Raw genomic sequence first — 12229 nt, 5'->3', positions numbered from 1 at the left:
TCTAGGCTACCGCCGTGTTAAAAAAAACGATTGCTTTCCGCTTTTGTTAGATAGATCCTCACTCGAAAGTTGAGTACTCAAAGTTTATATATAAAAATGTACACCGGAGGATCATCACTCATTAGATGGCACCCATGCTTTTTCGGGCTCTTTAACTTTCTGGAGTCCCTTGTTCATGTTTAGTTGCAAGGCTTTCTCCCACTTCAACACGTCTCTTGCATAACTCGCCATCAGTTTAAATCATTTGAGGGCTGACGTAAAAAATCTTCTACAGAGGTTAGTTTGTCCGATAGATTGAAATCAAAGAGAACCGCACCAGAAGGCAAGGTCTTGCCTATCTCCCTTTAGTAGCATAGGATTCTCGCGGTAACATGCTTCTTATTTAATCATCTTATAAGAAATTTCTGCAGTAGGCCCCCTGTTGTTTATCAGGGCACCCTTGTGGCGACTCGGCCATCAACGTACACAGAGGATAGCATTTATATAGCTCCTCTTATCTGCCGTATAAAAGACTGTTACATATTTTAGTTTTAGTGATCAGACCCCTGCGCCGCAGGCAATTACCATTTAATCTCTTTACGAACAGCGTGTTATGCCTGAGAGGACCCCGTCATAGAGATCCATAGCTGTAGCTCTCAGCACCCACAAATTACATAGGAGATTGCTATAGCCCAGAAGGGGCACTCCATAGATTAAATATTAACACAATACAAGATAAGATACAAAACTTAAGTAAAATGCCATCAGTACTTGCCTGACATGGACCTCGCATTTTATTAGGATTGAATTCCGGCCATCTACACTGTCCTGAAGAAAAGGATAGCAAACCATTAAAAGCTGTCCCCTTAATGAATGAGCTATGGCAAACACCTAAAACGCAACACGTGCAAGGATTACCGAGAAAATACAAATAGAAGTAATGTCACCTATAAGGAAATATAACCAATAAATAGGCCTAATACAGAAATCACACATGCTACAGGTATTAATACTACTCTACTGTATTTTGTCCCAGTAGCAGCAGTTCCATGAACAGGAACAGGAACCGATTCCCGGTCTAACATACATCGAGAGTTTGGGCACCTAGCAGATGATATGAGGGCCAGAAAGGTAACATGAGTTTCCAGCTCACATTTCCTTTCCAGGTGACGGGATAGTTTCTTTAAAATTGTTCTCATACACATGAGAGCAAAACTAACATTTCATTCAATCAGCACTTCACCACCACAGCATGAAGTTCACTGCGATGTCTGGAACAAGATCTTTTTGATACACTTGGTTATAAGGTAAAACTTCATCTTATCCACCTATATTAGATGCACACTCTAACCTTGTCATTATATCTTCTCTTTTGTGCACCATTTGGGTGCAAGTTTCCCTTTGTGCAGTCGCAACACTGGGTATAGTTTTAAACCAGAAGATGCTATTAAACTGACTATTTAGGAGTTTTTATATTATTTACAGAAACAAAGTTTTCAAGATACTCCCATCTTTACCTTCCATTTCATGAGGTAGTACATCAGGTGGTCCTGTAGAAGGTGTCGCTTCTACACACTGTCCACTGAAAGGATCGTAGACCAAACTATATAAGATTCCGACCCACAACACAGCAAGGGCAGAGAAAATAGTTACTTCCAAGTTGTTGCAGGTAGTGCTTAAACCTATTGGTTGGAACAATTGTGAATGGCTAGGAAAAAGGGAATGTATGTGTGTGAGTATGATGAATAAGTGGCTTTTTTAGTAGGTGTGGGGTACAACACTGTTTTTGTGCAATTGTATTTATATAGAAAATGTCTATATAAGGAGACAGTTATTTGTGTCATAAAATTGAACAGATACCTTTCTGTATATGAAAAAAAATGAATCAACATTATAGATGGATTTTTATTGTATAGCATAGCGATGAATTAGGTCTAGAGCTGTTGGCAGACCGTATAGCTGGTGCCCCTCTTTTATTATGGGCAAAAATGTGGCTTTCTGAAGAACTTCTCACGAGAAATCATAAAAGATTGTCAAAATCTGGCCAACTCTCTTAAAATACCATGGCTTCGGTTCTTGAAAGACAAATATCATGAAATAGGCCTGGGCCACTTTTGTGATAACCTTGAAAGTCTCCCACTGAACCCCAAAGTAATCATCAAAGAGGCTTTGCTTTCAAGGGGAAACACGTGCTATTTTCAGCAAGACGAAATCTTCCCGATGTACTCGCCCCCTGCTCCGCTACAATATTATTTAACATTTACTATTAACTCACAGGCTAAGTTTCATCTAACTAACTAGATCTAGCTAGATTCCGGTTAGATACTGTGCACTTTTTGCTGGCCTTTCCACGACAGTGTGGCTGGGCGAATGACCTCTCTCTTAGTCCATGTGATAACCTCACAATTATTTTGCACTTTATACAAAATGGTAAGGAGTAGATTTATAATTCCTTTGTCATAGAAAATACGCCCTTGTACATATCTTTAAGGATTTCAAATATTTGCCATCATTGGCCACCCCGACACCTGTAGTGCAATATCCAGTTACATAAAAGTATCTTTGGTGATTAGGAAAAGATATGAATTGGAGTACAATTAGTTGTCCCAGTGATACTGTTTTAACTAAAGAGCTGCATTACCTTGGTCTTTTAGGATTTGTTTTTTTTAAATAATGTACAGTTGGCTAATTTATACTTTGATAATGTTTTTTTGTAAATTCAAATTGGTGTTAGGAAACGCTCCCTGATGCTGAATTGTAGGAAGTGTGTTTATTTGAAGACTAGGGATTTGAATTTCGGGAAATTATGGAGTTTTATTTAGTTGTTTTTAAGCCTACTAGAAATGCACTTTACCCCTTGTATTTACAAGATTTATGGATCTCTAATGCGATGTTTTTAATGTATTGAATGATTTTTATTTGTTTTCTTTTATGGCTGCTTAAGCCGAATAAAGATTTATTGACTGACTGTATAGCATTGTAAAGTATTGTTCAGCACTGTGCATATTGTTTTTATACATGTCTTTTCATTATTTTATTAACATATAAAGAAATAAAATAAATGTGCATAGTAGATTCTAATAAAAATATAAAAGAAATGAAATAACATTGATGAAAGCAAACAATGAGCTAAACCTATAGTTTTATCTAATTGTTTTGGAGTCTATTCACATCCAACTTTAAATCAGGCTCTTAGTCTGTACATTACCCGAGATAGAACAAGACCCCGCCGCTTCCCTGAATCCGTTTTGCGAGAATGCGGAACTCAAAGCACTCACAAGGACAGCAATCCATTTAATTTCTTTAGGGAATGGTCTTCTGCAAATGTCAAGGTTTGCTAATGTAGATCGTTACTGACTACAGAAAGGCAATAAATAAAACACAACGGAATACAACATTAGTTGTAGTACAGAACACAAAGGATTCGTCATAAGAGATGGATGGAAATGAGTGTGATTGAAACAAAAAAGCACAGCTGAAGATAGGGAGAAATAGCAAGATTGAAAAAAGAACCGAAGTAAAACTCATAGAAGAGACAAAAATTGAGGGAGCAGGGAATAAGGAAATGGGAGGAGGACAAAGATTTATAAAGGGCTAACGTGAGTGAGAGGAGTGAGGGGGAATTGCAGACAGAGAAAGAAAGACACAGAGAGGGAGAGAGAGTTCAGGGTGAGGGGGAAAAGAGGGAGAGATAGATAGGGAAAAAGATGGAAAACGAGAGATGAGTAAAAGTTGAAGGGAGAATGATAAATGGGTAGAGTAAAATGAGAACAAAGCTGAGGGAGGGAGATAGAGAATGAAAAGTTGGTATGACAGATGGAGATATCTAAAAACATAGAAAATCCAATAGATGCATTGATAGAAGAATGTGAGAATTGAGGTGAAATGGGTAATCGAAAAAAGGCGAGAGAGGGGGGAACGGATCATATGTGTGTGTGAGCGAAAGCGAGGGCACAGATGATATATAGAAAATGAAATGAAAGTCTGCAGTTGTAGTGATTTCTTGTAGTATGTTAGGTAGATTCAACTTGTGTCTCATCTCAACACAACATAAAGTCATTGAGTACCAAGATGCCCTACACCCCCAATACATCACATGCAGAGTGGCTCCTGTGCATCCATGAAAGACTTGATCTGTACAGCCGTTATCAGTTGATGCTGAGGTTAAACAGTGAGTTTCCCAACCACCAAAGGGTACGCAGAAGCCTCAGGGTGACCAGGCAAGTCAGTGATCTGAAGGTAAGTGAGAACATCTGGAACATGAAATTGAGGAGTAGTTTTACTGGCCAGATGATGAACAGGAACCTCAGAGGCCTAAAGTGAGGAGGAGCATTAACAATCAGTGTACCAGAGAAGCAACCTCTAGGCGCCTGATTGGAGTAAGGAACCAAAAGTAAATGACAGTGAGAAGAAACCACGGCACCACATGGTGATCAGAAGCAATTATAGCAAGCTGCAGCATATAAGACATGAGAGTAAACAAGGCTTTGGCAAACTGAGAATAAGCATTATCTGAGGAACCTGAGGGTGAGCTGCAGGCTCAGGGACCTAAACGAAATGTCCCTGAAACATAATGTTAACCCCCAATGCCAGCTGTGGGGATTTAAGGTATGCAGGAGCTTCACAAATCTGGCAGTGATCGTGAGCCTCATTTCCTTAGGGTGAGCCGTGCAGTAAGGGAACTATGCCGAAAGTCCTCTGGGGCTTCTAGGTAACAGTGAGAAAGAGCTATTGGGCCTCAGGCCAAACAGAAAAATAGAGGGACCTGGAGATGAACTGGAATCTAAAGCCACCTGAAAGTGAGCTGGAGCCTCTGTATCGGACACCCAGGAGGATCTTAAGGGGACTGAAGAGGGGAAATGAGCTAAAGTGTTCTTTTAGTAAGTGGCTAGTTTATGGACAAATTGATGGTGACTAAGAGCCTTAAGGCCTTAGGACACTCAGCACCTATGTGTCCTTGAGAGTTAAGAGGCCTACAAACTTGAGGATGAGCATTAACCTCTGGGGTCATGTTGTTCAGTGGCAAGTGATAATCCCTAAGGATGACCAGGAGTTTTAGAGCCTGACTTGGAATTCAGAGATCTGAGGGTGAGCGAGGGCTTGGGAAATTGACAGTGAGAAATGGATGCAGGGACCTGCCAGTGAGAAGATTTGTTGACCTGAAGGTATGTGTGCTAAGACCTGTGGGTGAGCTATAAAAGAACAATGGTGTTCCAGACTTGGATAATGCGACTGGACCAAGAACCTTCAAAACGCTTAATTTACCACAAATGTCTTCACAAATTAACCTTGACTCTAACTGCAATATTTCATGGAAGGTTGCAGTCTGCAAATGTGGGCCATATTTTTTGTGAGCACGGGATAATTTTTGGCCCCAATTCGACCCTGGTTTTAAATAGTCATAATCCGTACATCAGTGGCACCAGTCATTTTGACCTTCCCCTGCCTGCCAGCATTATCTGTCGAACTAAAATTTGTAAAGGTATGCAAAGGTTGAATTACACCACATGGGAGTGGCTGGTGGCATATCATTCAGCAATAGCAGTCCTGGGCGGGATGTATGGCGGAGCCATGCATATATTTAATCAATCAATCATGGCACTTGTAAAGCGCACTACATACCCGCAAGTGTCTCAAGGCGCTAGGGGGGGGGGGAGGAAGCTGCTACTGTTCGAAGAGCCAGGTCTTGAGAAGTCTTCTGAAGGTCTGAAGGTCAGAAGGTCTTCGGTCTGCCGCAGGTGGATGGGGAGGGTGTTCCATGTCTTGGCGGCGAGGTGGGAGAATGATCTGCCGCCGCCGGTCACTCTCCGGATGCGGGGGATGGTGGCGAGCGTGCTGTCTGCGGAGCGGAGCTGGCGGGTGGGGGTGTAGAGACTGAGTTGGCTGTTGAGGTACGCTGGTCCAGTGTTGTGGAGTGCCTTGTGTGCGTGGGTGAGGATTTTGAAGGTTATCCTCTTGTTGACAGGGAGCCAGTGTAGGTCTCTCAGGTGGGGTTTGATGTGGCTGCGGCGAGGGATGTCGAGGATCAGGCGTGCGGAGGCGTTCTGGATGCTTTGAAGCTGTTTCAGGAGTTTGGCCGGGGCTCCTGCATAGAGTGCGTTTCCATAGTCCAGTCTACTGCTGATGAGGGCCTGGGTGACCATCCTTCTTGTTTCGGTGGGGAGCCACTTGAAGATCCTGTGAAGCATGCGGAGGGTGTTGAAGCAGGAGGAGGAAACGGCGTTGATCTGCTTCGTCATGGAGAGGGTAGAGTCGAGGATGACCCCTAGGTTGCGTGCGTGGTCGGTGGGTGTTGGGGCTGTTCCTAGTGCAGTCGGCCACCAGGATTCGTCCCAGGCCAAGGGGGTGGATCCGAGGATGAGGACCTCCGTCTTGTCAGAGTTCAGCTTCAGTCGGCTGTTCCTCATCCAGTCGGCGACGGCCTTCATTCCTTCATGGAGGTTGGTTTTGGCGATGTGGGGGTCCTTGGTGAGGAAGAGGATCAGCTGGGTGGCGTCGGCGTAGGAGATGATGTTGAGGTCGTGCCATCGTGCGATGTGGGCAAGTGGTGCCGTGTAGACGTTGAACAACGTTGGGCTGAGGGATGAGCCTTGGGGTACGCCGCAAATGATCTCGGTGGCTTCGGAGCGGAAGGATGGGAGGCGGACGCTCTGTGTTCTGCCGGAGAGGAAGGAGGCGGCCCAGTCCAGGGCTTTCTCTTGGATTCCGGCGTCGTAGAGGCGTGTTTGTAGTGTGCGCTGGCAGACCGTGTCGAAGGCAGCTGACGGGTCCAGGAGGATGAGGGCCGCGGTTTCTCTGTTGTCTAGCAGGGACCTGATGTCATCGGTGGCGGCGAAGAGGGCAGTTTCTGTGCTGTGGTTACTGCGGAACCCAGACTGGGACGGGTCCAGGATGCTGTTCTCCTCGGGGAACCTGGTCAGTTGTTTGTTGACTGCCTCTTCGACGATCTTTGCCGGGAATGGGAGCAGGGAGATGGGTCGGAAGTTCTTGAGGTCCTTGGGGTCCGCCTTGGGCTTCTTGAGTAAGGCGTTGATCTCTGCGTGCTTCCAGCTCTCCGGGTAGGTCGCTGTCTCGAAGGAGATGTTGATGGTTTTCCTGAGATGGGGTGCGATGGTGCTGCTGGATTTGTTGAAGATGTGGTGTGGGCAGGGGTCTTCCGGGGATCCGGGGTGGACGGTGTTCATGATCTTGATGGAGTCGTCGTCGTTGATATTGGTCCAGGAGATCAGGCGGTTGGTGCGGGTGGTGGTCGTGGGAGCGGGGGTCTCAGTGGTTGCCAGGGTGGTGACGGTGTTGAAGCTGTCGTGGATGTCTGCGATCTTGCGGTGGAAGAAGGTGGCCAGCAAGTCGCACAGGTCTTGTGAAGGTGGGGTGTTGTTGGAGCTGGGGTTGGAAAGTTCCTATACGATGTTCAATAGCTCTTTGCTGTTGTGTGCGTTGTTGTCTAGGCGGTCTTCGAAGGAGGTCCTTTTGGCGGATCTGATAAGGTGGTGGTGTCTGCGGGTGGCGTTCTTGTGGGCTGTGTAGCTTTCCGGTGTTCGTTCACGGATCCAGGTTTTTTCGAGTTTTCAGCAGGTTCACTTGGATGCAGGCCTTTACCACAAGTCCATTACCACACATGTGCATTTACCACTCATCTTTAACAAAGAAGGGGGACCACACTATATGAGATGAGCTGAGCTCCACTGTACCCTAGAGCCAGAGAACGACCACTCAGTTTGCTTTTAAGAAGGTGGATTACCAGCCTAACAAAGAGTTTATGTGGGCTATGCAACCTTTTTTAACGTCTCTTTCCCGCACCACAACTACACTGTTCTTTAGGGCCCACGCACCATACGGCAGGAACAAAAGATCTCCGCTAAAGAACCCCTTTAAGGGTGCCCATCGAGTATTGCAGCGCCGACCCGACGAGGAGCAAGTCCATATGACGAAGCATGAAACCTAGCTTGCTGGGTGTGTGATGACTCTAGTTCCGACAAGGAGGACTTCCCTCCTTTAAATCCCCCTACCACGTTGTCCGCCTTGGGGAACAGCATACCTTTCATGTTAAGTACCTTTACCACTCATGCCTTTACCACGCAAACCTTTACCAAACATGCCTTTACAATGACAATGTAAGTATTGTGCAAGTAGGTGTAAAGCATATATATATGTATGCTGAAAAAAACAAAGATTATAGAGACGTTGTTATAGTTAGGCTCAGGTTTCACTTGTACAAAACCAGAGAAATTCAGCATTATAGTTAGCTGAGCTAACTATAACTCACGGCCTGCTAAGCACTGCTCATGACCACACATATTACATCACTGATGACATGGTCAGTGACATCACTGATGACATTACTGATGATATCACAAATGACATCACTGATATCATCCAGTGACTCTGAGTGTTTTTAAAAAGTTTATGAGTGTTAAATATATATACCAAGGTATATTGATGAATCAGTGGGTGTATGAGTGCCTGTATGGATGATTCAGTGGGTGCAGAACTGACTGTATAAGTAAGTGATTAGGTGTGTCAATGAATGTATGGGTAAGTGACTAGGTTGTGTGAATGTCTGTATCAGTCTGTCAGTTGGTGTATGGGTTGTTGAGTGGGTACGTGAGTGGCTCTATGGGTGATTCATTGGTTGTCCGAGTACCTGTATGGGTGTATGAGTGTCTGTGTCGGTAGGTGACGGAACGTTTGACTGCCTGCATGGATGAGTGAGTGGATGAGTCAGTGGCTGTATTGGGTTAGTGAGTTCCTCCATGAGGGGCTGTATGGGTGACTGAGTGTGTTTGGCTGTGTCGGTGATTGAATGGATGTGTCAGTGGTATATGGGTGAGTAACTGCATATGTGAAAGGCAGTATAGGTGAGTGTTGAAGTATATGAGTGACTATGTGTGAGTGGGTAAAGGTGACAGTGGCTGTATGGGTGAGTGTGTGCTTGTGTCAGTGACTGTATAGGTGAGTATGTGTTAGTATCTGCATGAATAAGTGAGTGGGATATGTATAACTGTATAGGTGAGTGGCTGTGTCATTGACTCTATGGGTGAGTACATAGGTGTGTGAGTAGCTTTTTGGGTGACTGACAGTGTATGAGTGGATGTATGGGTGTATGAGTGGATTTATCAGTGGCTGTATTAGTGAGTTAGCCTGGAAATGGCTTTATGGGTGAACGAGTGGATGTGTGTGTAGACCTATGAATCAGTGAGTGGATGTATAAGTACGGGTATGGTTTTGAGTATGGTAGTGTGTAAGTTGGAGTGGGTGTATGAAAGGTTATATTGGGATGTGAGTGGGTGCGTCAGAGATTCTATGGATGATGTCATCAATGATGTCATTTGAGATGTCATCAGTGATGTCATCAGTGATGTCACTGACCATGTCATGAGTGATGTAATATGTGATGTCTTAAGCAGTGCATCGCGGGGGTGTAAGATATAGTTAGGTCAGCTAACTAGAACTGCTGAATTTCTCTGGTTTTGTACGAGTGAAACCTGAGCCTAACTATAATGTCTCTGTAATCATTTTTTTTTCAGTGAATTTCTAAGGTTTTTGTCATTCCATTTCCTAACTATAACGTCCCTATAACCTTTGTTTTTTTCAGTGAATTTCTGAGGTTTTTTGAATGCTGATTCCTAAATATAACATCCCTGTAACCTTTGCACAGTGGTGGAGAAAGGGTGCTGGGCGTCCGATTAGCTCTCAGGAATCCTGCTGTGCAGGACTTACATAGGGTACCAGGAAGGCTTCTTGGCCCCCAAGGTCCCTCAGGAGTAAAGTGGACTTCGTCTCCAAACCAATAGTGCACCACGAGCCACGTTTGCTGAGTGATGGAGAAAGAGGGCGTGGCCTCCGAATACCACTTAGCAGTCCCACTGTTGGACACAAATGTGTTGTAAAGGTTGATTCCCTTCTTGAAGCCCCCATCACCTTTTCCTAACACCCAGGTGCACGGCAGGGACATTTTCTGCCGACTATGCCGGTATGTGAACGCTCTGCTGGTCACTGCTTGATACATATTAAATCCTTATTATCTGTCTAGGATATATACGTAAGTTTACTTTTCTCAATTTAAAAAAGTATGGCCCTGATAAATGAATGCATTATTTACACTTGATACATTACATCACTTCATTAAACTGATGCCTAAATATAGGCAAATGTTATTGTACAATTGCTACAGTATTGAAAATATAAGTTAGGTATTTTGAATTATATTTGTTAATGGGATAAGTTTGTTCATTTTAAGTGTTGTTTGAACCAAATGAGTAATTTTTTATAAATAGAAAAAAATACTATATGTCGTTTGTGTCCCAAGTTCTTAAATGTGTCTTGTAAAGTTTAAAACTGTCCTAATAGTTTTTCATTGTGCTTTATACCTTTCACTATCTGCAGGAAAATAAAAGAATGAAGCAAAGTTTGGATGACGAACAGAAGTCAAGAAAAGAGCTAGAGAAGCTGGTCAGAAGATTGTTGAAGCAAACCAATGAATGTGCTCGCGATGACACAATCCATTAGCTTCCCCAGTCACAAATGATGCTGCTGGCGGTTACTATTATGTTACTTCAGGTGTTTTGGGGACGCACAACTGGACGCTTTGCCTCTTCCTGCTGCTTATTCAATTTTGGTACCAAAAAAAGAGGTGGAACTGGAAATGTTGTCTAGTGGTTTCCATTCATTGTGAACGGTAAACCTTTCATCCAGCAGGGAGTGTGCATCAAATGCTCGATGTAGGGCATTAGTCCATCACAAACCATTTGCACCAGCCTCCTTGTACTGTACCCGCTGAACATTGGACCTGCTTGTTTGCCTCTTGGAAAGCGGTTCTGCCAGTGGCTTTCTAAAGCTGTCGATGCACTTTTAATGTTCTTCTTTTTCAATCAGCCTTCTAATTTATTGAATGGAACGGTCTGTGCTGGATATTTTGTAATTAACTGGCACTTATTTTCTGGCAATCAAAAAAAGCTATTTTTTTGGCAAAGTACAGAATTATTGTCGTTCTCCCAGGGATGTTTTGTATTTAGAATTGTAACATTAACCTTACAGGGTTTGTTTCATTGAGTGTTAAGTACAAGTTAAGTCATGATATCTTTTTATAAGTGCTTATACCAAAGGTACTAGAAATTTGCGTTGCAAAAAACAACGTTTCCTGCAGGAAATGGGGTTAACTGATTAGTTGACCACACATTCTTCACAGTTGTTTCTTCTGCATGCCATGCAATTGTGGGAGTATGTGCTTTGGGTTGTGGCTTCTACATTTCTCTTTATTTTTGTAGCGCTTCCAGTATTAAATTGTGTGTAAACACATATATGTGTGAATGTAAAGAGGCAGCTTGATCATGTACGAATTTCAGGGGTGTTGTGCGACAGAGAAGTTTTATTTCATGTCCCTTTGTTTCTGATTCTGGCTAATATTCCAAGAACAATTCATGCACATGCTTAGAGAACTTTCAGATTCCATCAGATGTGTGTGTGTGTGTGTGTGTGTGTGTGCGTGTGTTTTGGTATTACCTACAGTGGTGGTTTTACAGTTGTGTGGCTCAAAGCCATCCAGACAATTGCCTTGGATCTTGAGAAGTTGTCTATGGCTGCAATGCAGACACAGTGTGAGCTATATTGTACTTACCAATTAGGAGAGAAGCTTTCTGTCTGAAATAAAACATATACGCATATTAATCTTTTTTGGAAGCTAGGACTCTTTCTTAAAAATCTATATCCCGTAGCAAGAACTTACCAAATGCAGTTTGTAGAAATTCACTTCCCAATGTAAAATACTTTTAATAAAGGTTCGGACCTCAGATCACACGAGTTTTAGAATTTCTGACAATTGTGCATGTGATCCATCTTGTTTTATTTCTATACACGGTTGATATACTCTCAGCAATTGCACACATGGATTTCTTTCTGTCCTCCTCCTAAGAGGAATTTATGCTGCTTTGAAAGGAGCCTGAAAAATACATCTGCGTTTTTAAAAAGTGTAAGACCAGATGAGGTGCATTGTTTGGTTCACTGTGACCTATTAGTGACTATGTGGACCTCACCTCTCATCTCAATTTCCAATCTGATGTCTGTGCTACTGTCTGTCTGTTTTTTGTCAAGCCTAGCTCATGAGCCCTTGCTTTCTCAGTTTTTCTGATACCCCCATGCTATATTCTTCTAAACTCGTCATTCAGTAGAATGTTCAGACAGGCATGTCAAAGGGCCGTGGTACATTTCTACCAAGGACAAAGCCTTTGCTCTGATCTTGGCAAGACCACAA

General features: G+C 43.4%; 1 protein-coding gene across 2 annotated transcripts in view; it reads left to right on the top strand.

Annotated features, from left to right (window-relative positions):
- ARHGEF6 (Rac/Cdc42 guanine nucleotide exchange factor 6) overlaps nucleotides 1–11768 on the top strand; it is a 712936-nt gene extending 701168 nt beyond the window's left edge. For both annotated transcript variants that reach the window (XM_085607964.1, XM_085607965.1), the window contains exon 22: nucleotides 10366–11768. In XM_085607964.1, the coding sequence (XP_085464090.1) occupies nucleotides 10366–10488 (123 nt within the window). In that variant the 3' untranslated portion in view covers nucleotides 10489–11768. The remainder of the gene's footprint in view (nucleotides 1–10365) is intronic.
- Nucleotides 11769–12229: the final 461 nt, after the last annotated feature.

The sequence above is a fragment of the Triturus cristatus genome, chromosome 5_2, assembly GCF_964204655.1.
Source record: "Triturus cristatus chromosome 5_2, aTriCri1.1, whole genome shotgun sequence".
NCBI lineage: Eukaryota > Metazoa > Chordata > Amphibia > Caudata > Salamandridae > Triturus > Triturus cristatus.
Note: the sequence above shows the minus strand (reverse complement) of the source record. Positions and strands in the feature narration are given on the sequence as shown.